General features: G+C 47.5%; 1 protein-coding gene across 1 annotated transcript in view; it reads left to right on the top strand.

Moving 5' to 3' along the window:
• Window positions 1–532: 532 nt before the first annotated feature.
• Window positions 533–27,484, top strand: part of PLXNC1 (plexin C1) — a 156,845-nt gene continuing 129,893 nt past the window's right edge. The window contains exons 1-2 of the mRNA XM_069584197.1: window positions 533–2,797; window positions 26,172–26,312. Of these exons, the coding sequence (XP_069440298.1) occupies window positions 1,727–2,797; window positions 26,172–26,312 (1,212 nt within the window). The 5' untranslated portion in view covers window positions 533–1,726. The remainder of the gene's footprint in view (window positions 2,798–26,171; window positions 26,313–27,484) is intronic.

Genomic DNA, 27,484 nt, shown 5'->3' on the forward strand with positions numbered 1-27,484 from the left:
AGATGGTAAGGTGCAGCCGCCTCAGGGCTGGGAGGTATCTGTGCAGTCTCTGAGGCTCCCTTCTGAGAAAGCATGAACCTACACACAGGTGTACAATGACTCAGATAGTCACTGGGCTCCAGAAGTTCTTGGTGGTTTGGGGGGCGGCTCAGCTGGTATTTGCCGCCTTGGTGGGTTGGTGAGACCTCAGAGAGTCCAAAGGAAAGAGGTGCGAAAGGAGGAAACAGACGGAGCGCCTCTAGGGAAATAAGGGTACTTGACTCTGAAGGCTGGGCTGGGAAGTAGGTGGGAACATTTAACTTGGGGAACTTTTCTGCCCCACCTGCTGAGAATGCTCTCCAGGTAGTTCTGTAAAGACCACAGGTGGAACTTGGCTAGAGGGAGCGGTGTAAGCGGCCCTGAGCTAGAAGAGAATTCGAATCTCACTTCTGCTGTCTGTCAGCAGTAGGACCCCCGGCAAGTTCCGCAACGTCTCCACCCCTCCTAACGAAATGGGGCTGATAATAACAAGTCACTAACATGGTTGTTATGGGTATTAAATGAGTTTTAATCCACGTAATGAATTTCAAGCGGGACCCGGCACGCAGTACGTTCTCAATAAATACTAGCCACGCTCATTCAGGTTAGATGATGAGAAGAACTTTCTAAGTGCTAGGTTTGAAAGCCTGGGACTCCGTTGCCAAGGGAAATGCGAGAACCTCCTCAAGTATGGGAGCTCCGGCCCCAGGGATTGTCCAGAACCAGAATCTCGGCGCCTGCCTTTCCCCCACCTCACTCCTCTGACCCGGGGAAACCCAGCGCCTGTCACAGGGGCGCCTTGGTTCCTTGAGCCTCGGGCTTGTCAGTGTTTCCCTCTCTCGCGCTCCTCCCCAGGGCCTCCCTCCCGCCGCTCCACACCTGTCAGCCGCCCTCGCAGCCTCCCAGTGGCCCGAGCCCCGGGCCTCAGCTGCAACCCTTCGGCGGCCTGGGTCCTAGCTCCCCGAGCCTTGCGCATCTCTCCGCGCCGCTCTCGTAAACAAAACCCGAGCGTTGGAGCAGCCCCGCGGGCGGACAGGCGCTGGAGCCAGCTTGGTGCGCTGTTAGCGCGCCCCGGGAGCCCCGGGCGAGCTAAGGGGCTATGGTGGTGGCGGCGGCAGGCGGCTCAGCTTTGTTATGAATAGATGAAAGAGGCCACCTACACAGTAACCCAAATTACGAGACCTCCCTCCTCCCTATCTCACCGAATCAAGAGGGGAGGGGAGATGGGCGTGGAGGGAGGGCGGGCGGACAGGAGGCGGAGGGAGGAGGAGGAAGAGGATGAGGAAGGGGGCCAGTTGCATCCCACTTTCACAATGGGAAAGTGAAACGCACAAGCGCACCCAACCTCTCCAGCCCTCCCCGCCTGCCTCGCTCCCCTACGCCCGTCCCCTCCCTTCCCCTCCGCGCCTCCCCTCGAGCGCCAGCATTGCACAGAGGAACTCTCCGGAGAAGGAGGGCCCGGAGGAAGCGGCGCCGGAGCGCGCAGGGCTTGCCGCCGCCGCCGCCGCTGCACAGGCTGCCGGAACGAGCCCGCCGCGCGCCGCCCTCCCCGCTCTCCTTCCCGGGCGAGCCGCAGGGATGGGGCGGCCGCGGGAGCCCGAGCGCGCGCAGGAGCCGCCGCCGCCCGCGTCTCACTCGCCGCGCGCCTGAGCCGCCGTCGCCGCCGCGCGCCCTGCCCGGGGGCGGCCCCCCCCCACGCCACAGCCCCATGGAGGTCTCCCGGAGGAAGGCACCGCCGCGCCCCCCGCGCCCCGCCGCGCTGCTGCCGCTGCTTGCCTATCTGCTGGCGCTCGCGGCGCCCGGCCGGGGCGCGGACGAGCCCGTGTGGCGGTCGCAGCAAGCTATCGGAGCCATCGCGGTGAGCCGGGAGGACGGCGTGTTCGTGGCGAGCGGCAGCTGCCTAGACCAGCTGGACTACAGCCTGGAGCACAGGCTCTCGCGCCTATACCGGGACCAAGTGGGCAACTGCTCGGAGCCCGTCCCGCTGGCGCCCCCCGCGCGGCCCCGGCCGGGCAGCAGCTTCAGCAAGCTGCTGCTGCCCTACCGCGAGGGGGCGGCCGGCCTCGAGGGGCTGCTGCTCACCGGCTGGACCTTCGACCGGGGCGCCTGCGAGGTGCGACCCCTGGGCAACCTGAGCCGCAGCTCCCTGCGCAACGGCACCGAGGTGGTGTCGTGTCACCCGCAGGGCTCGACGGCCGGCGTGGTGTACTACGCGAACGACACCCAGAGCTGGTACCTGGCCGTGGCCGCCACCTATGTGCTGCCCGAGTCCGAGACGGCCAGCCGCTGCAACCCCGCGGCGTCCGACCGCGAAACGGCCATCGCGCTCAAGGACACCGGGAAGCGCAGCCTGGCCACGAAGGAGACGGGACGCCTCAAGCTGCGCGACGGCGGGAGCAGCCTGCACTTCGTGGACGCCTTTCTCTGGAACGGCAGCGTCTACTTCCCCTACTACCCCTACAACTACTCGAGAGGCGCCGCCACCGGCTGGCCCAGCATGGCGCGCATCGCCAAGAGCTCCGAGATGCTTCTGTTCCAGGGCCAGGCGGCCCTCCACTGCGGCCGCGGCCACCCAGACGGCCGCCGCCTGCTGCTCTCCTCCAGCTTGGTGGAGGCCCTGGACGTCTGGGCGGGCGTGTTCAGCGCAGCCACCGGAGAGGACCAGGAGAAGCGGTCGCCCACCACCACCGCACTCTGCCTCTTCAGGATGAGTGAGATCCAGGCGCGCACCAAGATCTGCCGCTGGGACTTCGAGATCGATAACAACGAGAACAACTGCGTAAGTCCTGCCCCTTCCTGGGTAGGGGAGCGCTCCCTTTGCGGAGCCGCGGGCGAGGCAGAGCCGCAGGCAGAGAGGGTTGACCTTTACCAGTTCTCGGATTTACGCAGCCCTGTGGCCGCCCGACCACCGTTCTGGTACCTCGGGCTACTCTCAAGCACGACCAGAGGTCCCCGAGGGAGTGTGAAAAAAGGGAGGTGGAGAGGGTAGGAGTTAAGCTCAAAACTCTGGTGACTGCATCCCGTTGCCATCCCTGCCTATCCAAACAGGGGCGCTTGTTTGGGTCTGAGCCTCCCCAGGCAGCTCCCCCGCCCTCCCCTAAACGCTTCCCCCGGTGTGTGGTCTGGGTTGGCCTGCGGCTTTGACCCTTGTCCTCACCAGGGTTACCAAACGCAGTGCCCTGGGCTGAGAAGCCGTGGAACCTAAAGGACTTGCCACACCCCAGTCTTTGTGCCCACCCCCCGTAACCCTTGTGATGTGGTCTGAAGAGTTGGTCTGCTCGACACCGGTCAGCGCTAGGCTGGAACAGAGGCTCAGGCTTGGGGGGAACAGAACCCTCTGCGCGGCCCGGTGCAAGGGGGCGGGGCTGTGGCTCTGTGGAGGGTGTGCGCTGTGGTCTACAGCTCGGGGGAGAGGCTGGGCCCGCGGAGGTGGCTTTGTGGGTAAAAAGCCTCACCCTAGAGGGGAGGGCGAGAGAAAGTGTTGGGGGTGCCACAGGCAGTTTCTGGGCTCCAGATTGTCTGACTAAATGGCGGGGCTCAGGGGCACCACCCACCCAGGCAAATGGCAGAGTTTTTCACCACCACCACCCCACCCCCCCACCTCCCCCAGGGTCCCCAGGACAGCCACAGCTTGACTCTTGAAACTGGCATTTCTTTGACTGGGAAAGAAAGCCGAGGTTCAAGAGGGTCCAGTGGATGGGGATTATGGAGCCATTGTGCGCTTCTCCGAGGCTCTTTTCCTTCCAAGGCTGCTGGCACATCAACTCCACATATGGCTCCTGAGAGGGGAGCCTGCTGAGCGCCTCCTTTATAACTGGACAGAAATCAAAGAGCAGAAATTAACGGCTACAGGTGTTGCCATTGTTTTGGTATAAAATGCGTCAGAGAGCAAGGCGAGAAGTCTTCACTTGGAAAAATGTGCTGTGTTGATACATTTGTTGTGTAAGCATAGAGAGGACATTGGCGCTAAGGTCTATTGAGAAGTGTATGGAAAGACACTCCCACCTTCACCCAGGCAGAGCCCATCTTACCAAATGTTAGCCTTATTACCCAGAAAGAAAAAAAAAAACAAAACAGGTTTTTTGCAAGGCCTCTTAGAATGGTCATTTGCTTCCTCCTCCTTGCCCACTACTTGTGTGCTGGGGCACACACATAATGTCTTCATTTGGTCACTGTTATAATTATTACATTATATACATTACGCAAATGTATATAATGCATAATACTTCCTACATGACTTCATCTGGCTATACAATTATAAGTTAATATTTAATATCTGTCTTCGTGAGATCCTTATGAGTTCAAGTTCGGCAAAAATCACCATCTTTGACTTCTCTGTTGAAAGACTTGAAAGTACCCCCACATAGCACTTAGTGTGCAGCTTTAGGCATACTTGGTCTCTCGGGTCAATGTCGAGACAGCTCGGAGGCCCGCAGCAGGTGATAACAGTGGAAATCCAAGCTCCGCCATCTGACAGCTGTGTAGATGTGTGGGAGCCAAAACATTTCTCTTGACTGCCTCGCTCTACCCATTGAGTCCTGGAGGACTTAGTTCCCTTCCAAACCCAGCAGGCACCCTGAATGCACTCAGATTCCACGTTTTTGGCTCGATCAGGTGTTCCTCCTTGCGCTGGGATGATGGGAAGGAAAAGTCAGAGAGCTGCTTATCCATCTTTGTGTGGGGCACTTCTGGGAGGTGGCTGCCCCCTTAGAAATCAAGCAAGGGGTAAACACATGCTGCCAAAAATCTGGAATTGGAAAAATAAATAATTAAACTAGGTCCCATCACAGCATGTCTTGCTGCTGTTATTTATCGAAAGCTCCCAGTGTGCTCAGAGCTGCAGTTTCTGAAAGACGGGGTCTCTACCCCCTGAGCTTGTCATCCAAATTAAATAATGTACTCCAGTTCAAACAATAGCTTGTCAGGGCTGCCCAGGTGGGAACTTGGAGTTTTGCCTTTTATAAAAAAATATGGAAGTAAATTCCTTGCTGCTCGTATGTATTAAAAAGCCTTAATGGAATTGAGTTTCAAGAGAGACTTTGAATGGGGAGGGGGGGAAAGGCGGTAGTTTCGATGAAAAAGCTGACAATTTTATAACCTATTAAATAGGCAGATGAGATAGTTGAACAGATATTTGTTTGATGCCTGCTACGGCAGGCAGTGCTCTGGCAGCGCCACTGAATCTGCCATCGAAAGGACAATAGCAGGTGGCAACCCCATTTAATGGGGTTATGAGATCAGTGTGCCCCTAGTTGTCGCTCAGAACAATGATGTCATTTGGGTTGCGTTTGTTCTGCATTTTATTTTCAGGTTTTCAGTGTGTTTTGGAAAAGCCACGCTGAATTACAAGGTACCTACGACAGCAGACGAAACTTGAAAAACCACTCTAGAGGGAGCCTCAGTCGATTCTAACAGTGGTTCCCCCAGAGCAGACGCAGCATTGTAGTAGTAATCCATAGGCAGCGAGGCACAAGCATAGACTGGCTTGCCTTCCCCTGCTCCGCCTGTGTGACTCTCTTCCTTTCCATCTTCAGTCAGCCGTGGGTAGGAAAGTGACGGGGATGACTGGGTTGTGTTTTCTCATGTCTAGGTTCTCTCCTGATCTCTTGTGAGCTGATTCTCTTGCCTTCAGCTTCTCTCGCTAAGGATTCATTCACGAGATGCTTGGGCAATGATTGCGTCCTCAGCCGTTCACACACTGGGCCATGATTTTTTTTTCTGTCTTGCCTCCAACTTTGAGTCCCCTTTCACAAGTATGGCAGGTTAGCTCCAGCCTGCAAATGTGCCCAGGCAGCCTGATTCTGTAGACCCTCTCTAATAATCCTAATCAGTATTTGTATGCAGTTCCTCATATATTACTTCTTTTGAGCCCCTCATCAACTCTAAGGTTGCTTCTCTGAGGAACTTTCCCATTTACCTGATGAGGAAGCTTGAGATCACTAAAGCAACTTGCTCAAGATAATACACGAAGTAAGCATCAGAGCCTCCAGCTTAAACCCAGGTCTTGCAATATCTACTTCTGCATTCATTCCACCACTCTAGTTCTTCTCAAACTTTGCCTTCAAAGTCCCCTAATTAGAGGCAGCAACCAGCTTCCCCTAGGATACACCCCTTGAAGTGTTTTTAAAACTTGATGTGATTTTTTTTTCATTCTATTCCGTAACATATCTGTGTGCTTGGATCAACATAAAAATGAATGTTTTAAATTATGTACAAGTTAACTTCCTCTCATCTCTGAACTCCTGCCACCCTTGGCATACCAATACACTGATAGAAAAGTGTGTGTACCTGAGTTTTGAAGTCTGATTGGTCCAGATTATTTGGCTACTGTGGCTGGGTCCTGGGGTTGCTTGTAGTTTAAACATGGTGGCCTCTGTAGACACCGAGGGTAGTGTGTTTTCTTATTGTGTTGGCCAATGAAATGACTCTTCTATTTCATTCTATTCCTTGTAGGAAGACACACCCCCTTCCTCCACACTCACATAATTCCAAAGCCTGATAAGTATTTGTCATGCAGACAACCACAAAACACTCACATGCTCTCCAACAGACAGTAACCCAAGACGCTTCTAGCTACTGTGTGCAGAAGTGATGTCCCAGGGCCACTCGGCAGTGCAGCCTTATTGACCTCAAAATCCACAGTCTTCCTGTGATGTTTATTTCCCCTTTAGTTTCTGTTATGATCGTGTCTGGCCACTTTGCAGTCTATAGACTAGGTGGTGAATTTTACCCCCATACATACGTCTAATATTTAAGCAGGGATTTAAAAAGGCCAACACCCACTTAGAGGGAAAAAGCAACCATAGCTGCTGCTGTTAGATGATTACTATGGCCAGGCTTTGAGCTAAGCACTTCACATGCCTTACATTTGGTTCGTTGTAATGCCCCATATGCAGCAAGGACCGTAGTTGTTGTTAAGGTTTTATGATGAGACATTGAGACCTGGAGAGCTTTGGTTAATTTCCATACCTGGTAAATGACAGAGCATTGAGGACCTGAGCTTGTAACACATAGCCGTGAACAGTTCAGCATCACAGACATTGGACTGTGGTGTCAATCTTGTCCTCCATGAGGAGGCTAGGCTCTTGCTGCTACTCAGAGGTCAGCTGTAAGCTGGACTTCAGTCCATTCAGTCTCTCAGTCGCGTCTAACTCTTCCGGGCTTCCCTGTCCATCACCAGCTCCCAGAGCTTGCTCAAACTCATGTCCATCGAGTCAGTGATGCCATCCAACCATCTCATCCTCTCCCGTCCCCTTCTCCTCCTGCTGTCAATCTCTCCGGCATTAGGGTCTTTTCCAAGGGGTCAGTTCTTCACATCAGGTGGCCAAAGTGTTGAAGTTTCAGCCTCAGCATCAGTCTTGCCAATGCATACTCAGGACTGATTTCCTTTAGGATTGAGTGGTTTTCCTTTAGGATTGACTTAAGCTGGACTTAAGACAGTAGAACAGAGAATTCTTGAGTGTGAACTTGGTTTCTGGATCTGCATATTTGAGCACCTGAAATTCAGGCTTTGAGGAGGTTGTTCCTCAATGGTCGGTTTCTAGGTAGCACTGGCACTCTTTGTATTCAGACTTATAACAACCTCGGAGAGACATATAGGACCTTTAAGGACTGCTCTAAGTTTTTGGTTTTCAGACATAAGAACTAGCTCATAAACTCAATCCCAAGATCTCAGCCTGTTAAATCTGGGTTATAGGAACTCTTGTCTTTATTAGCAGCCACAATTAAAATACAAGCCCCAGGAGGTCAGGAACCTTGTAACATTTTGCTCTCTGTTGAAGCCAGAGTACCTAGCATAGTAACTTAAGAAATATTTGTTAAATTAATAAATGAGAGGGGTTGGGGGCTCATGTTGGGGATGTCTTCTGTCCTTAGCAGCCACACTTTCTTGAGTCTGGCCACCTCATGCTCCCTTATGTATGCTGTGCTCTGTTGCTCAGTCGTGTCTGACTCTTTGCAACTCCATGGGCTACCAGATTCCTCTGTCCATGGAATTTTCCAGGCAAGAATACTGGAGTGAGTTGCCATTTCCTCCTCCAGGGGGGCTTCCAAGCCCAGGGATTGAACCCTCATCTGTTGCATCTCCTGCACTGGCAGGTGGATTCTTTATCACAGAGCCACCTGGGAAGCCCTCATGCCCCCTTAACTATTGTCTTTTTCTTGATGTCTAATGTGTTGGGGCCTCTTTCTTCTCTAGTCCGAGCCTCCCTGACATCCTCCACTCCTCTGGCTTTCCCCAGAAATTCCCATTCTTTGGGCTTGCCAGGCTTACGGTCTTGCCAACCTGAGCATTAACTTTGACCATAAAAACCCAGCCTGGTTGGCATTTTTTTGGTATAAGTTAATAATGGGCATGCTCACGCCTTCCAGAGACAAGAAGAGAGGGCTTTGTGCTGTTGGGCAGTGATCCGCAAAGTGTAGTCTCTGGACCAGCAACAGCATCACCAGGGAACTTACTGGAAATGCAAATTCTTGGGCCCCCACATCAGATTTACTAAATCAGAATCTCAGAGTAGGGCGTGGGATGGGCAATCTGTGTTTTAACAATCTCTCCAGGTGATTCTACTCTACATTCAGGTTTTAGAACCACAGCTGCAAGGTATCACAGTTTCCCTAGCAGCTCAAACACCTGAGATAAGAATTTGTCCCCCCCGCCCCCGCCCCGCCCGTTTTCACTGCAGTTTTACTTCAGGTCATAGAAAGTAACCAACTCATCCCACTCCCCTTATATTTCTTATCCTCTTCTAGTTGCTCAACAGAAATACCTAGAAAAACTTCCAGAGTCTTACTGTTTTTGAGTTTGGAGTCTGAGTCTTAAGAACCTGTAAGTCATAGTTTAGTTAGCTCCTTCACCCTTTCATGCAACAGTCTGTTTGCATTTCATTCCAGGATGTGGGCAGGGCAGGAGGAGATTTCTAGAGATTTCCAAGCTGCACGCCAGAATTCTAAGGGTCTACTATTTACAGCATCAATCTTGATACCAATTTCTATTCTAATTAGGCACAGTTGGTTGCATGAACCCAAGATCTACATAAGTAAGCTCCAACAAGGAGATGGGGAATTTAGTGGGTAGGAACATGTGGGATTACATGGAAGCCTAGGAAGAGGAGAGGTGGTCGCCTGCACAGACTCTGGATCCAGGTAGACAGGGGCCATAGCTGCCATTTCCCAGTTGTGTGACCTTGGGCAAATTATTTAACCTTTCTGTGCTTGTTTGTTTACCTAGAAGTATTGATCCTTTTTGCTTCATAGGATTTTTGTCTGGATTAATGACTTCATATGTATAGGGTACGAACACTACCTGACCTAGGGTAAACACTAGGTATGTGTCTCCTTCATCACTGTCGTGATTTTCAGTAGTAACAGGCTGGGGCTCTCTGATGCGGAGGGCGGTGGGCTTCCCAGGTGCCATGAACGGTAAAGAACCCACCTGCCAATGCAGGAGACATAAGAGACCCAGGTTCGACCCCTGGGTCAGGAAGATCCCCTGGAGAAGAGCATGGCAACCCCCTCCAGTATTTTTGCCTGGAGAATCCCAGGGACAGAGGAGCCTGGCAGGCTACAGCCCATGGGGTTGTACAGAGTCGGACACGACTGAGCACCTTAGCATGGTGTGGAGTGAGAGGAAACTTCTGCAGTCAGAGCAGCGGAAAGATGCTCAGCAGCAGAAAGAGTGAAGGATCCTCATTCGAAGGTTTCATTGTCAGCCTGACAGGGTGGCGGCTTCCCTCAGTCCTGCTACCGAATGACCACCTGGGCTTCCTCGAGTATCTGTCCCTCTCCCTCCTCATCTGAATGTGCCTCAGTCTGACCTGATCCCCACTCTGCCTCCCAGTAGCATTTAACCTTCTGCATCAGCTACCAACTAGCAACAGCTTCCTATATTATTTACTTCAAATGACCAGGAAATAGAATGGGGTCCAACCCATCCTTTGACTCCACATTATGAGCCCAAATTCAGGGTAGGGGTTTGTTGCCGTTGGGACAAGTACTGAGTCCTGGTTCAGTCAGAGGAAGGGAGACCATCACGTGATGGCCCCCAGTAGGTGGTGTAGGCAGGTTGCCTCGGAATGCAAAGGAGGGAGACCCACACCATGGTTACCATGTTGACTACAGCGGCATGGAACCGTCTCTGCCTCCCTTCAGGCTTCTCCATGACCCACCTCTGCCTTCCCTGAGGTAGGCACCTACGAGGTGGCACCTAGCTGATGATCACTGAGGGCTGCTCTGAGAACCCCCACAGTTGCTGGGGGCAGTTTGTAGGCATCCTGAATCTAACCTGTTTGTGGTAGCAGGGGCATGGTGAAAAAAGTCACTGAGCTAAGTGTTAGTTGCTCAGTCGTGTCTGACTTTGTGACCCCATGGACTGTAGCCCACCAGGGAGTCTCCAGGCAAAAATACTGGAGGGGATTGCATTTCCTTCTCCAGGGGATCTTCCTGACCCAGGGACCAAGCCCAGGTCTCCTGCATTGCAGGCAGACGCTTTACTATCTGAACCACTAGGGAGGCCCCCTAGAGGCATGGTAGTGGTTAAGACTTATCAGTTATGCTCATAGTTTTTGTTAGCATTTTCATCAAGATGGAAAATTAATACTAATTTATATACTGTCAGAAAACCAAAGAGAATTGTGATTTGTTTTACAGTTTCTATAGTTGATGAGTTCGACTGTCTGATCAATAGTTACACTTAGTGTCTCCTCAGAGGAGTCATAAAGAGGATTTGACCCCAGTAATCCCCACTCCACTACTCTGGCCAGTGCGTTTCTGCAGAAGTCAGCAAACTTTTTCTGTAAAGATTGTCAGTATCGTAGGCTTTGCCCGCCACGTGCAGTCTCTGCTGCAATTGCTCGACTGCCAGTGAAGTGTGACTGCAACCGTAGACAATGCATAAAGGAACACTCGTGGCGATGTTCCAATAAAACTTTATGGACACGGAAATTTGAATTTCATGTATAATTTTCACTTGTCATAAAATATTATTCTTTAGATTGTTTCAGCCATTTAAAAAATGTAGAAACTATTCTTGGCTTGGGAGGGAGGCGCATTGCAAAAAGCAGGCAGCTTACTTGGTTTGGTCCACAGCTGGTAGTTTACCCACCCCTGCTATAATGGAAAGGGTGAGAGTAGAACAAACCTTTGCATTGCCCTAAGACAGCATATGAAATTTAGCAAAAAGGTGATGTGGAAACCCCAAGAAGGAGCATCAAACTCACGTGGGAGAACCGGGGAGGCTTTAGAGAGGTGATATTGGAGCTGTATCTTGAAGCCAAGCAGAAGAGGCAGAAAGGGAGTTCCAGAGAAGGCACAGCTTGTGCACAAGCGGGAAGTTGAATAAGCTTGTGAACTGCAGGTAGCTCACCCTGGCTGGGGAGTGTCCAGAAATGAGCACACAGGGCCAGATGGCGAAGGGTTTAATGAGACTAGCTAAGGTGACTGGATTTTATCCTGATGGTCAGTTGTTTTCAGGCTTTACAAACCAGGTTCCTAAATCTTAAACCAGAAGCTCAGTGTGAGAAAAAGGCTAACAAATCATCTTTGACCTGCTGTTCTGGGTGAGGCCATTGCCAAGTGCTGAGACTCAGGGTGAAGCGGGGTGGGGCTGGGGGAGACTCCCAGAATCCTGCGACTCAGCCACCCCCACCCCTTGCTGGTCCCTGCAGCATCTCAAAGGAACTTCTAGGACTCTACTGAGCTTCTAGTCCTCTTCTAGGACTCAACCGCCCTGTTTAGGGAGGACTAAAGCAGGGCTCTAAGTAGATGTGAGCTGATTGTGTTTTAGTGCAATCGTTCAGAAGAATGAATGAGGTGAGACGAGAGGCAAAACTGCTGATTAGAAGGACAGTCACTAGTTCAATCAGATACTTCTTGAGTCTGTACTCTGTGTCAAGCACTGTGTGAAATATTTCTATCAGTGATGTATAGAGTAGACAATAAATAGGCAGAAAACAAAGAGCTTCTTTTTGCAGTAAAATGATAGCTAGCCCTTCTAAAGCATTCGCTTTGCACCAAGTATTGTTCTAAGTAAGCACTTTACCAATATTAACTCATTTAACCCTCACCCCAGCCTTGTGAGATGGGTAGTGTGATTTCCATTTTACAGATGAGGAAACTGAGGCCCAGGCTGAGACTGGAGCTACGAGAAGGAAAAAGCTGAGGATGTAATAGAGCCATGTTATTTGAGCTGGTGGGGAAAGTTCTTTTTAAGGAAGTTAGTCAACCCCAGGAAGATGAGAAAGGATAGTTGTAGGCGTCTCCCATGGGGAGTGGGGAGCAGAGCAAGGCTTCAAAAGGGGAAATGACTTAGTCATTTTGAAGAACAAAAGGCTAGTGTGGTTGGTTTAGGGAGGTGGAGGGGGGAGAGTGTTGGGGAAGAAAGCAGTAGCCGACCCCGTAGGCCTGGCAGGCTGTGGGAAGGAGGTTATATTTTTTTTTTTTTCCCTCAAAGCTTAGAAGAGCCTTTGAAGGGAAGTGAAATGACTGGATTTGAATTCCTAAATAATGGCTGCCCCGTGGGTCGTGGATGAGAGATTGGCCCCAGAAGAGGCAAGAGGCTCCTTTATTAGTCCAGGCAAGAGATGATGTCGCCTTGGTCTGGAGTGGTGGCCACAGTGGAAGCGCAGGGAGACAGATGGATCACGTGGGTTGTGGTAATCCAGCTGAGCCTGGTGGAGACCTGAACAGAGGTGCAGTGTGGGCGGAGACAAGGGATCAAGTGAAATAGTTTTTCAAGATATTGAATTGAGAGGCATTGGTGACCAGTTAGTTTAATTGTCATAGATTTTAGATATCTTTGAGACCTCCTTGCCAGAGAGGGCAACTAAACATTCAGTTGGCCATGAAGTGAGGCCTACTCTGTCAGCCTCTAATGGAGAGCCTGCCGTGTGCCAGGCTCTGTGTTGGGCTCAACATGGCGATGGTGCCAATGGGGAGTAGCCAGGGGTGTCTCATCAGTGCTTCCTAGGCATCAAGAATGCCACCTAAGGCACAGTGGGCCCTCAATAAATATTTGAACTGAAAAGGAGGTTCCATCTGGTGGAGAAGATGTGATTACAGCTTATAGAGGTAAGAGCTTCCAAGAGAAGCCCAGGCCCCTGGAGCTGTGTTTATAGGAAGAATGAAAGCCAGGTGGCCAATAGGGAAGGGCATTTCTGTGTGACTCCCTCACCAGTGAGGCCCGACTCCTGGTCTTTCCCTCCAGCCTGGTCTTGGAAGCGTCCACTTGAGAAGCATGTCTTCTAACCCATCAACTCTTCCTAATTACTCTGCACTGACATCCTCCTGAGGCCCCTTTTCCATCAGTGATCAATTTCAGAAATTGGATTCCAAGTGCTGGTCCTTGCTTCTCTGAGGCCTCCGCAGGCCTGGGACACCCAGAGCAGCCTCAGTCTCCTGGGCTTAGCAGCATCTCTGTGCCCCTCCATATGGGGGTCCTTGCCCCGTGGAGCCCTTGTGCCATGGACCTCCGGGGAAGCCTCATGGTTTTAAACACGTGAAAAAAGAGAGAGCTGCAAAATGAACCAATTATATTGATCTACAGATATATCCAAATGTTTTTTCCAATTTGAGATAGAGTAAGATATCTTAACACATTAAATAGCGAGACCTCACAGCAGTAACTGCCATCATTTCCAAGCAGAGATAAGCACAAATGATATTTTGAGATACCTGCAACAATTATAAAATGATGTGAAAATATCTGATTTCTTTTGATGACAAAGTCGCAGGTTCAGTTAATATGACTGTGGCCTGCATTAATAATGAAAGGAAATACTAAATTTCAGTCAGAGTTCACAATACAGAATTCTTTTTTTTCTCATCCAGTTTCGTGAATTCCCTAAATTCTTTGCAGGAACCAGATGTCAGTGGAGCCCATACTCCAGACACTCGTTCTATTACTATGTGTGTCAGAAAACCAATGGCAAAATGTTGTATTTTGTTTTAGAATTCATTTGATTGGCTTATTTTGACAGTAGGGGGTTTAATCCCATCTGTATTTTACAGGTCAAGCACTTGGCTAAGAGCCAAAAGCTTTATCAATGGCCTTGATGGAGCAGGTGGGTGGGTGGAGAAGCCTCAGAAAGGTTAAATGACTGCTTAGAGACAGCTCATAAGCAATAGAGCTTGAACTTAAACCCAAGTGTTTTTATTTTTTACCCTGAATCTCCTGCTCTTTCTTTCCACTTATCCATGCTGCTACTATGTTATTTCTAAAGTTAGCCCAATGTTCATGAATTATGCTGTTCTAATCATGGGGCAAGAACAGTGCTATTATTCTTTGCTTTGGTTAGAGGATACCAAAATACCTAAATGTATTTTGTTTAGTTCTTAGAGCCTCATTTTAAGTACACCAAGTCTGTAGACTGTCTATAGAGAGAGATAGCAAAAGACCCAGAAACTCTCTTCCAAGCATCAATGAACTATGGATATGAGTGTATTGGATGGGCCAAAAAGCTCATTCAGGTTTTCCATCTTACAAGAAAACATAACGAACTTTTTGACCAACCCAATACATGAAAGCAGGTGATATGGGGTAGTTTGGTGGTGTTTCCCCAGGCAGAACCAAGGCCCAGTGCTTGCAGGGAACAAATTTTGCCTCAATAGAAGAGCTTTTGTAACGATTAGACCTATTTAGCAATGTACCAGAGTTGCCTGGCTAGATATTGACTGAAAGCATTCAAACATTGATCCGTATATTTATTTATTCATTCAATAAATGTTTATTAACAACTTGATACATGCTAGATGCTGAGGTATATGCTGCATTTGGAGTGTAGAGTAAGATAAGCTATTGTAGAGCTTAGAGTCTACTGGGAGACAGACATTGAATTTAAAAATTTAAGCAATATAATTATTTTCAATAAAATGAATGGAATGTTAAAATTCAAAATAACAACTGGCATAGGGATAGGACGATCTATAGTCACATGACCATAAGGAGGTGACACTGAACTTGAAATCTGAAAGTTGTTTTTCAAAAAAACCAGCCTGCAAGAAGTGAAGAGAGGGGAACTAGAAGAAATAGCACGTGCAAAGGCCTTGAGGCAGAAAGATGGGGACATGGTAAAGTGTCTGAAGGAAGGACACTGGGTGGGGGGGGGGGAACTGAAGCAGAGTGAAGGAAAAGAGTGGTATGACAAGGCTGAGTTTTAAGAAGTTAGCAGGGACCAGATCAGGTGGGACCTGGGGAGACATTTGGATTTAATTCTAAATGTGATGGTAAGCCACTGAAGAATTTTAGGCAATGAAGTAACATAGCCTATTTTATATTTTAAAGGATCACTCTGACTACTGGATAGAGAATAAATTATAGGTTGAAACAGAGAGACCAGGAGGCTCTTGCAGTAGATCAGGAGGGAGATGATGGGTAGGGACCATGGAGATGGAGAAAAAGTGAAAGTGAAGTCGCTCAGTCTTGTCCAACTCTTTGCGACCCCGTGGACTGTAGAGTACCAGGCTCCTTCATCCATGGGATTCTCCAGGCAAGAATACTGGAGTGGGTTGCAATTTAAGATAGACTTAAGACTGGGAGATTCAGCTGAGATTGTTCATGTGTTGGGTGTGGAGAGTGATGGAGGGGAGCTGAGGATGGATGGTGGTGCCATTCACCATGATGGAGGAGAGGAGGAGGGTTGGAAGGAAGAAGTGTCTGAATAACCATTTTGAAGCAACTCTGAAACCTTATGACAGAGTCCATTGGTTCTCAAAGAAGATGATGCCACTTATTTAGAGGGCATTTAGCAATTTGGGGAGGGAGCTTTTGCAGTAGTCAAAATGAGGAGTGAGGGCAGTACTGGTATAACATGGGCAGGTGTCAAAAATCCTGCATCATGGAGGCCAGCCCCCACGTGAAAAAATATCCTATTTAGAATCCCAGTAGCTTCCTCATGGAAAACGTTGTTGGATTGTGTCTCTTCCAACTCTAAGAATCTAGGGAAATGCATTTGTTTACACTGTCAGCCATTCAGAAGCTTTTGTGAATTGTTTGAGTCAGGTTGTCTTTTCATAGAGAATTGACTGAAAGTAGTCACATGGAAAGGATAGAGATTTAGATGGGGGTGGTGCACAAAACAGGAATAAAGAAGGATAAACCTGGGATAGTGAGACTTTGTCTGTAGGTAGGGCTGGAGCCGGGAGGCTCAGATGGTAAAGAACCTGCCTGCAATGCAGAAAAACTGGGTTAAATCCCTAGGTCAGGAAGATCCATGGGAGAAGGGAATGGCAACCCAAACCAGTCCATGGGGTCGCAAGGAGTCGAATACAACTGAGCGACTAACACTACGAGGGCTGCAGGGCTGGAGGACTCTGGTCCTTAGAGAGAGTGAAGCAGGTGGATATGAAATATCCAAGTGTGTCCCCAAACTTCCCTTTCATTCTTCCTGCACACTTTGAACTTTTCCTTTGGATCCTTTGAGTTCAAAAGTAAATTCTTCCTCCAGATGACCAGTTCAGTCACTCAGTCATGTCCAACTCTTTGAGACCCCATGGACTGCAACATGCCAGGATTCCCTGTCTATCACCATCTCCTGGAACTTGCTCAAACTCACATCCATCGAGTCGGCAATACTATCCAACCATCTCAGCCTCTGTCATCCCCTTCTCTTGCCGTCGATCTTTCCTAGCATCACAGTCTTTTCCAATGAGTCACTTCTTCACATTAGGTGGTCAAAGTATTGGAGCTTCTGCATCAGTCCTTCCAATGAATATTCAGGACTGATTTCCTTTAGGATTGACTGGTTTGATCTCCCTGCAGTCCAAGGGACTCTCAAGAGTCTTCTCCAACACGACAGTTCAAAAGCATCAATTCTTTGGTGCTCAGCTTACTTTACGGTCCAACTCTTACATCCATACATGTTCAGTTCAGTTCAGTCGCTCAGTTGTGTCCGACTCTGCGACCCCATGAATCGCAGCACGCCAGGCCTCCCTGTCCATCACCATCTCCTGGAGTTCACTCAGACTCACGTCCATCGAGTCAGTGATGCCATCCAGCCATCTCATCCTCTGTCGTCCCCTTCTCCTCCTGCCCCCAATCCCTCCCAGCATCAAAGTCTTTTCCAATGAGTCAACTCTTCGCATGAGGTGGCCAAAGTACTGGAGCTTCAGCTTTAGCATCATTCCTTCCAAAGAAATCCCAGGCTTGATCTCCTTCAGAATGGACTGGTTGGATCTCCTTGCAGTTCAAGGGACTCTCAAGAGTCTTCTCCAACACCACAGTTCAAAAGCATCAATTCTTCGGCGCTCAGCCTTCTTCACAGTCCAACTCTCCCATCCATACGTGACTACTAGAAAAACCATAGCCTTGACTAGACGGACCTTAGTCAGCAAAGTAGTATCTCTGCTTTTGAATATGCTATCTATGTTGGTCATAACTTTTCTTCCAAGGAGTAAGCGTCTTTTAATTTCATGGCTGCACTCACCATCTGCAGTGATTTTGGAGCCCCCAAAAATAAAGTCTGACACTGTTTCCCCATCTATTTCCCATGGAGTGATGGGACCGGCTGCCACGATCTTCGTTTTCTGAATGTTGAGCTTTAAGCCAGCTTTTTCACTCTCCTCTTTCACTTTCATCAAGAGGCTTTTTAGTTCCTCTTCACTTTCTGCCATCAGGGTGGTGTCATCTGCATATCTGAGGTTATTGATATTTCTCCCAGCAATCTTGATTCCAGCTTGTGTTTCTTCCAGTCCAGCGTTTCTCATGATGTACTCTGTATATAAGTTAAATAAGCAGGGTGACAATATATAGCCTTGATGTACTCCTTTTCCTATTTTGAGCCAGTCTCTTGTTCCATGTCCAGTTCTAACTGTTGCTTCCTGGCCTGCATACAGGTTTCTCAAGAGGCAGGTTAGGTGGTCTGGTATTCCCATCTCTTTCAGAATTTTCCACAGTTGATTGTGATCGACACAGTCAAAGGCTTTGGCCTAGTCAATAAAGCAGAAATAGATGTTTTTCTGGAACTCTCTTGCTTTTTCGATGATCCAGCAGATGTTGGCAATTTGATCTCTGGTTCTTCTGCCTTTTCTAAAACCAGCTTGAACATCAGGAAGTTCACAGTTCATGTATTGCTGAAGCCTGGCTTGGAGAATTTTGAGCATTACTTTACTAGCGTGTGAGATGAGTGCAATTGTGCAGTAGTTTGAGCATTCTTTTGCATTGCCTTTCTTTGGGACTGGAATGAAAACTGACCTTTTCCAGTCCTGTGGCCACTGCGGAGTTTTCCAAATTTGCTGGCATATTGAGTGCAGCACTTTCACAGCATCATCTTTCAGGATTTGAAATAGCTCAACTGGAATTCCATCACCTCCACTAGCTTTGTTCATAGTGATGCTTTCTAAGGCCCACTTGACTTCACATTCCAAGATGTCTAGTTCTAGATGAGTGATCACACCATCGTGATTATCCAGGTTGTGAAGATCCTTTTTGTACAGTTCTTCTGTGTATTCTTGCCATCTCTTCTTAATATCTTCTGCTTCTGTTAGGTCCATACCATTTCTGTCCTTTATTGAACCCATCTTTGCATGAAATGTTCCCTTGATATCTCTAATTTTCTTGAAGAAATCTCTAGTCTTTCCCATGCTGTTGTTTTCCTCTATTTCTTTGCATTGATCGCTGAAGAAGGCTTTCTTATCTCTTCTTGCTATTCTTTGGAACTCTGCATTCAGATGCTTATATCTTTCCTTTTCTCCTTTGCTTTTGCTTCTCTTCTTTTCACAGCTGTTTGTAAGGCCTCCCCAGACAGCCATTTTGCTTTTTTGCATTTCTTTTCAATGGGGATGGTCTTGATCCCTGTCTCCTGTATGTCACGAACCTCATTCTATAGTTCATCAGGCACTCTGTCTATCAGATCTAGGCCCTTAAATGTATTTCTCACTTCCACTGTATAATCATAAGGGATTTGATTTAGGCCATACCTGAATGGTCTAGCGGTTTTCCCTGCTTGCTTCAATTTCAGTCTGAATTTGGTAATAAGGAGTTCATGATCTGAGCCACAGTCAGTTCCTGGTCTTGTTTTTGTTGACTGTATAGAGCTTCTCCATCTTTTGCTGCAGAGAATATAATCAATCTGATTTCAGTATAGACCATCTGGTGATGTCCATGTGTGTAGAGTCTTCTCTTGTGTTGTTGGAAGAGGGTGTTTGCTGTGACCAGTGCATTATCTTGGTAAAACTCTGTTAGTCTTTGCCCTGCTTCATTCCATATTCCATGGCCAAATTTGCCTGTTACTCCAGGTGTTTCTTGACTTCCTACTTTGCATTCCCAGAAAAACCATAGCTTTGACTAGGTGGACCTTTGTTGGCAAAGTAATGTCTATGTTTTTTAATATGCTGTCTAGGTTTGTCATAGCTTTTCTTCCAGGGATCAAACGTCTTTTCATTTCATGGCTGCAGTCACCATCTTCAGTGATTTTGGAGCCCAAGAAAATAAAGTCTCTCACTCTTTCCATTGTTTCCCCATCTATTTGTCATGAAGTGATGGGACCGGATGCCATGATCTTAGTTTTTGAATGTTGAGTTTTAAGCCAACTTTTTCACTCTCCTCTTTCACTTTCATCAAGAGGTTCTTAAGTTCCTCTTCTCTTTCTGCCACGAGGGTGGTGTCATCTGCCTATCTGAGGTTACTGATATTTCTCCCTGCTATCTTGATTCCAGCTTGTGCTTCATCCAGCCCAGCATTTCTCATGATGTACTCTGCATAGAAGTTAAATAAGCAGGGTGACAATATACAGCCTTGACGGACTACTTTCCCAATTTGGAACCAGTCTGTGGTTCCATGTCTGGTTCTGTTGCTTCTTGACCTGCATACAGATTTCTCAGGAGGCCGGTCAGGTGGTCTGGTATTCCCATCTCTTTCAGAATTTTCCACAGTTTGTTGGGATCCACACAGTCAAAGGCTTTGACATAGTCAATAAAACAGGAGTAGATGTTTTTCTGGAACTCTCTTGCTTTTTTGATGATCCAGAAGATGTTGGCAATTTGATCTCTGGTTCCTCTGCCTTTTCTAAATCCAGCTTGAATATCTGGAAGTTCTTGGTTCACATACTATTGAAGCCTCACGTGGAGAATTTTGAGCATTGATTTGATAATGTGTGAGATGAGTGCAATTGTGCAGTAGTTTGAACATTCTTTGGCATTGCCTTCTTAGGGATTGGAATGAAAACTAACCTTTTCCAGCCCTGTGGCCACTGCTGAGTTTTCCAAATTTGCTGGCATATTGAGAACAGCATTTTAACAGCATCATCTTTTAGGGTCTTAAATAGCTCAGCTGGAATTCTATCACCTCCACTAGCTCTCTAAAGAGCCTCTTGATGAAGGTGAAAGAGGAGAGAGAAAAAGCTGGCTTAAAACTGACTATCACTATCTAACATGGGTAAATAGTTCTTTCCATTCTCTAATTTGGTGAACATAGTTTTCCAATTGTTTTCACACATGTGATTTCGTTTGGGCTTCACAACAATGCTAATAGGCAGGACATGTATTATTGTGTCCATTTTACAGATTCAATTGTTGCAGTTTGGGGGCTTGCCCAAATCAAGCAGCAGGTTAGAGATGGAGCGGGGCCAGATCTTGGGCATAGGGCTCCTGCTGAGGCTTCCTAACTGCAAGTGGGCCCCTGGGTAAGTAATGATGAAGAAACTGCTTCAGGTGAGTGTATGCCAATGAGGAGCGAAGTACAAGATTTACTGCCAGAGAGGCATTGGGCTTCCCGGGTGTGGCTCAGCAGTGAAGAATCTGCCTGCCAGTGCAGGAGACGTGTGTTCAATCCCTGGGTCAGGATCATTCCCAGAGGAGGAAATGGCAACCCACTCCAGTATTCTTGCTTGGAGAAGCCCATGGACAGAGGAACCTGGTGGGCTACAGTCCATAGGATCGCAAAAGAGTCGGACATGACTGAGCATCTGGGCAGAAGTTCCTAGACATCTAGTTGTTTTTTCGCCCTGGCCCCACAGGGGAAAAACCAAAATAAGAGAATCTTTTCAGCACTGTGGGGATTAAAGACTTTTTCTGTTTCCCCAACAGTTGAGAGACCACGTTTGAGTGCATTTCCTCCAGCTGTTCCCATAATAACTGCAGCAGGGCTGTGAGCATCCTGCATGATTCTGAGTCAGATCATCTTGCACGTGGTAGGGGCGGGGCCCCTTGGTACTCAAGTCCAAAGTGTACCATTCACATCCTAGAAGACAGGCGCATGTCCCCTGGAGGTGGGCAGTGCACACTGGAGGATGTTTATGGTCCTTGAAAGATTATACGAAGGAGCTACAAGGTCAAGCTGTTTCCCTCATGATATGCCCAGTATTTCCTGAATATGCTCACACGCACATTCCTTCCCAGTAGCCTTGGTCCCACTTTGGTGTGTCAAGCCCAGGCACTCTCTTTTTCAGCCCAAACATCATTTGAGACAAACCGAAAAAGGTTTCCCTCTGAGAGCAGGCTCAAGTGTAGGCGGGACGTGTGGTTAGACATGGCACGAAGGAGACACAGAGTGACAACTCTGAGGGAGCCAAGAAAGCCCGAAGGGGAGACAAGGTTTAGAGCTAAATCAAGATTGGATTTTGTCATGAAAAGCAGAACTGGCAAAAGCATCATTACAAGGCATTAACCTTGTTACACACAGAAGAACAAGCAGAGGCTGGGATTCAGAAATAAATTACACATAATAAACTAGACAGAATAGGCCGCAACATTACCGATTATGCCCTAAGGGGGAGAGAAGGGCAAGATAGAAAATAGACCAAAAAAAAAAACAACAAACCCACAAAAGTGAAAATTATCTCTGGACATGGGGGGCCACAGCATTATTTCACCCCCTTTTCTACTTGACTCCCCAGGTATTAATTCCACTTTTGTGAGCAGGCTTCTCTGGAGTCTTTTGTTTTCATTTGCTGAAATGAGCAAAAGAAAGCCATTCAGAGGGTTCTTTTTTCCATTCACAGGGACCTGTCCATTTCTGTGTGTTTCCAACACAAAAGAATCCATTTCCATTCAACACGAGCAGCCCTTCAAGTTTACATGAAGTCCAAGCCCTCTTTTTCCTATTTTCTTCCAGACTCGCTGTTGTAATTGGCTGCACAATCCTGACTATGGCCAGGGTTCTCCAGGGTGAGAGGATAACACTCGAGCAGCTCTGAGCCCTCGTGGCTGAGAAACACCTAGCGTCTAGGGCCGTGTCCAACAGATATGGCTCTCATTTCTTACACAGGGACTTCCTTTGGGTTACAAGTAAACCCAATCAAGTAGCAGCTTAAACCATGACATCTATTGATAGTAAAAAGCTTAAAGGGTAGAAGTCTGCTCAGTGGTGTCCTCAAGAGTCGAGTGTCTCTTACCCTTCCCCTGCACCAATCGGTTGGTTTTCATCTCCCATCTGGAATTCATGGAAGCAAAATGGCTGCCACCTCTCTGCACGGAGAGCCTCACATCAGAGTCCAGAGGGAGGAAGTGTGGGAAGAGGAGCAAAGGGCTTTCCTCAAGAGCCTTCGCTTAGCGAGGACAAAGCTCATTCCCGGAAGTGCCCCCAGTGGATTTCCGGCATCTCACTGGTCCAGACTGGACCACATGGCCACCTCTGGCTCTAAGGAGTAGGAACGTGAGTAACCAGGCAACGGAGAACAGGATAACCATGAAGCTCGGACCAATCACAGTTTTCCCAGGCTTGGGTTTATTGTGACCTGAACAAAACTAGGGTTTTGTGGCAGAGAAGGAGATGGCCTTAACTGCCACGGGCATGGCAGCAACTGTTTTGTGTTTTAAATAAAGTAATGATAGCAGACATGGGTCATAAGTTATCACATGCCAGATTTTACTCAGTTTCCTGAGACTTGCGTCCTAACTCATTCAGTCCTTGTGAAAAGTCCATGGCACAAATGCCTCTTAATCATCACTTCTGTTGTATAGAGGAGGAAATTGAATCACAGAGAGGCTGCATAATGTGTACAAAATTACTTAGAAAGTGACGGAGCCATGACTGAAAGCCTGAAAGTCTGTCTCACCACCCTGCGGGAATCCTTATTCGTTGGAGTATTATAAAATACTCCGCGAAAACACAGTAAATGCATGCTTCTGCTTCTCTGGTGGTTCGGTCAGTAAAGAACCTGCCTGCCAATGCAGGAGACATGGCTTCAGCCCTGGGTCAGGAAGATCCCCTGGAGATGGAAATGGCTACCCACTCCAGTTCTTGCCTGGGGAATCCCAGGGGCAGGAACCTGGTGGGCTCCAGTTCGTAGGGTCACACAGAGTCAGACATGACAGCAACTAAATTGCCACCAATAATAATAGCAGCTAGCATGTATTAACGTGTCATTATTATTACAGTCATTATTCTCTCTCCTTCATAATTACCCTACCAATCAGGCACCATTGGCCTTATTCACAGCTGAGAAAACCAGTTCCCAACAGTGTTCCGTAATTTGCCCAGATCATCCAGAGGATGAGAACCAAACTTGAATTGTAAACTTATCCTCTCTGACCCCTAGTCCTGGGTGGTTTGTTCTATGCCACCAGCTCTCAAGTTCTGGGAACACTGATTTAATGGCCATGCTAGTTACCTGTGCTGTTGATCCAGGACTTAATTTAGAAAAATGCAATTATTGAGAAACAGTCAGAAGTCAGGGAAAGATGTTAGAGAAGATGAAACAGTAATTTAGAAGCAATTTTCTCCCTGTTCCTTTCCAGCTTTTGAGCCACTTCTGGGTTTTTTGGAGTCAATCTTTCACAAGCAGAGCATTTCATCCCACCTCAGCAAAGGTTAACTGTGATATGATTCTTGGCTAATCTGAGTTACTGCAGTTATTAAGCACCTATTGTATACCAGCGGAGAAGGCAATGGCACCCCACTCCAGCACTCTTGCCTGAAAAATCCCACGGTTGGAGGAGCCTGGTAGGCTGCAGTCCATGGGGTCGCGGAGTCGGACATGACTGAGCAACTTCACTTTCACTTTTCACTTTCATGCATTGGAGAAGGCAATGGCAACCCACTCCAGTGTTCTTGCCTGGAGAATCCCAGGGACAGTGGAGCTTGATGGGCTGCTGTCTATGGCGTAGCACAGAGTCGGACACGACTGAAGCAACTTAGCAGTATACCAGATATGGGTTTCCCTTGCAGCTCAGGTGGTAAAGAATCTGCCTGCAAGGCAGGAGACCTGGGTTCAATCCCTGGGTCACGAAGATTCTTTGGAAAAGGAAATGGCAACCCACTCCAGTGTTCTTGCTTGGAGAATCCCATGGACAGAGGAGCCTGGTGGACTACAGTCCATATGGTGGTAAGAGCTGGACATGACTTCCATTGTCTCAGTTGGCCCTTGTGGATGGACAATCAACAGTCCAGAGTCATTACCCTGTATCATAGGAGGAGGGAGAATGGAGTCCCCCAGCCAAAAAGATCAGTGTTAGAACGTTTCCGATGCTCAGACAAAGATGACATCCAGTTCTCTGAGTGAAGCACTTCTGAGATGCTCAAATATTTAACAAAAATAAAAAGTGTGGTCAGCTGATCTTAAGTTTGAACAATTCTGGTTTTATTTTAAAGCAAGATGTGTGGTGTGGTTTTATTTTTTTTAATCTAAAGGTCACCGATTTTTCTTTTTCTGCTCATAGTCACGAGGGATCCTTATCTAAACAGTGATCTATTGTTCTGATTTTAGACTCATAGACATTTTTTTTTCTTAACTTCATTTTCACAGGACAGTTCCTCATCTTCTCTGATGGTATTAGAAGTAATTTTTAACAGGAAAAAAAAATCTCTAATGAGCTTTCTAAAAATCTTCTTCAACTGAGTTCACTATGGAATATTTTATGCAAATAAGTCACTTTCTCTTAGGTTATGACATCTCTTACTTGAAAAGAGATCACGGCATTGGAGAAACCCTTGCCAGCTTATCTTTTCCTCCCAGCGCAACTTCAACAAAGAAATATAGACGGTACTTTAAAGGCTTCAGAAATCAATTTGGTCCATGAATCCGTTTAGTTTAGATGTTAATGAAACTTGGTGGGTTTAAAAATAATGAATGTTTAATAAGACATAAATTGAAATACATAAACACTGTCGGCAATAACATAATGAAGTTAATAAGTCTCAGCCTCCTCCTGCCCCTCTCCCTGCGCCCCAACTGGGGTGGTTTTCGGAGTTGCCCTGATGCTTACAGAAGTCTGTGGGCTTTCGCATTGGCTGAGATGTAAATATGTCTCTGCAAACCTGAGTGCAGTTGGGAACTGAGCTCCGGCAGATAATGCAGGCTATCACACCGTGTGCGGCATACAGAGGGCAACGGCTCTTTCTAGCTCCATATCTTCCAGAGATTTGTATAACTCCGTTTCCTGTCGTTGAAGGCAGGAAGCAGCATGAAGCACTTCATGCCTTTAAACAAGAAAAAAAAAAGGCATTTGGGGAGATGCACTCTCTGCTCTGGCTTAAAGAGGGGCTTTATTTAATGATCAGGAGTGAGCCTGTGATTATATGTGCTCAGAACCTCAGACCATTTAAATGCCTTCAGGTTCAGAGTTAGGTTTTTCCTTTCTTCTTCAGGAACATCAGCACCAGGTCCAGTCCTTGTGGTTGGTTCCTCCTTAGCCTCGTGGCGCTCTCTCACCCACCATCCATGACTCTCTATTTCCCTCTCTACCCTCTGAATGACTTACCCCATCTCTGGGCTAACACACTGCCGCCTTCTTATAAATCCAGATTCCTTCCTCTCTGCCATTACATCAAATAGGATGGTCCATCTCACACCTTAGGAAATGGCTTGTTTAACCTCACAGAAGCCAAATCCTCACCAAATAAATTGTTGCATGTTCCTGCAAATAGCCAAGTATAAGACTGTCTCCTTCCCAATTCAGTGGTGGGCTCTTTCTTGGCAATAAAGTGGACCTCGGTTTCATATATCTGCTGCGGGAGTGTTAAGTGGATGGCTAGCTCACTGCTGGCAATCAATACATGTTAATACGCAGTAAACAAATGGCTTTCCACAGGCTGGGCAAGCACAGTGATTCTGCAGATAAAGGGGATAAAAGGTTGCTCCTGGGGATCTTGCCTAAACAAATGTATTGGGGGCTCCAGTAGGATCCTTACCAGGTGGGCATGAGTGACATTTTATCATCATGAGAATTATCACTGTTAAAAATTATCTTTTTGTTTTTTTAATTTGTACGTTTGTGTGCATGTTCAGAAAAACGGGGATGAACCTGAAAGAGTCGAACCGATCGCATCATCTACCTTGATCCATTCCGACCTGACATCCGTTTACGGCACCGTGGTAATGAACAGGACTGTTTTATTCTTGGGGACTGGAGATGGCCAGTTACTTAAGGTTGGTTCTCTGTGCCTTCTTCAATGTCGATTTTAATATTGATCCATTTTGTGCTTTTGGCTCCTTTTTTGTTTATTTTTTATTGCTTCTGGTTTATGCACAAGACCATACCAACTGCTTTATGTACTGCTCAGAGAGCACCCCCACCCCCTGAAATGGCCTGAAAGAAATTTCCGGAAAGCTATTCATAATAACCTCCCTACCCATGTGTGAAAGTGACAGCCCCCTTGCTTCCTGGGAACTTGTCAAGGCAGTTCTTTTCCTTACTCATAAGCCGCCTGGGTGAAGCATATGGGGGTCTGGCCCTACCCCATCCTTGATTCACCTTCCTAAGACTTTTAACCTTTCAATTCTGTCTCCTTTATGATGGAAATGTACAAAGCACCTGATTTCTCATAGCTTCAAAGGGATTGTAGGGCTAAAAAGAAGAGGAAAAAAAAACCCCAAAAAACAGATGTTCCTTCTCCCCAGCCCACCTGCCACCCACATAGGGGGGTTTGCTTTCTGCCCTTTGTACCCATACCCACCACAGAGAGGTTAGAGATCTGAAACCCTTTGAGACTCCCCTTGACTTTTATCTCTGAGGACTTTTTTTCCACTTGGTGGGTATACTACTGCTCAAGTTGAGATTTTTATTCACTGGGGGAGAGGGGCAGTAGGAAGGAAGAGAAAAACTCAGATACTATATGACTCTGAAATTATATAGCAGTTATCTTATCAATTTCTTTAGTAAGCACTTATTGTGCACCTCCTGTGACCACCAACATTCATGGTTCGAAAGGGCATTGTCTCTTTCACCCTCGTCTGATTCTCCTTTGTCTCTCTGTAGCCAGTTAATTTACTCCAATTTAGAATTGAATACTAACAGATTTGTTTTCTCAAAGGATTTCCCACTGACAACTAGCTGTGTGACTTGAGGTCCATCACCCAGTCTCCCTGAGCATCCATTTCCTCATCTGTAAAATGAGATAGTACTGGATGACCTAGGAACCCCCTTTTTCTTCTGGTGGTCTGTCTTCCGTGCAGTCATGCCCTGCTGTAGCCAAGCCTGCCTGCTGGCTGGCTTCCTCCAGATGCGCCCGTGTACTGCTCCCATACCTCTGCTTACACAGTACCTCCTCCCTGGATTGCTCTTGTATTTTCCCCTCTGCTTTACTGAATCCTGTGAGTCT

The sequence above is a fragment of the Ovis canadensis genome, chromosome 3 (genome assembly GCF_042477335.2).
Source record: "Ovis canadensis isolate MfBH-ARS-UI-01 breed Bighorn chromosome 3, ARS-UI_OviCan_v2, whole genome shotgun sequence".
NCBI lineage: Eukaryota > Metazoa > Chordata > Mammalia > Artiodactyla > Bovidae > Ovis > Ovis canadensis.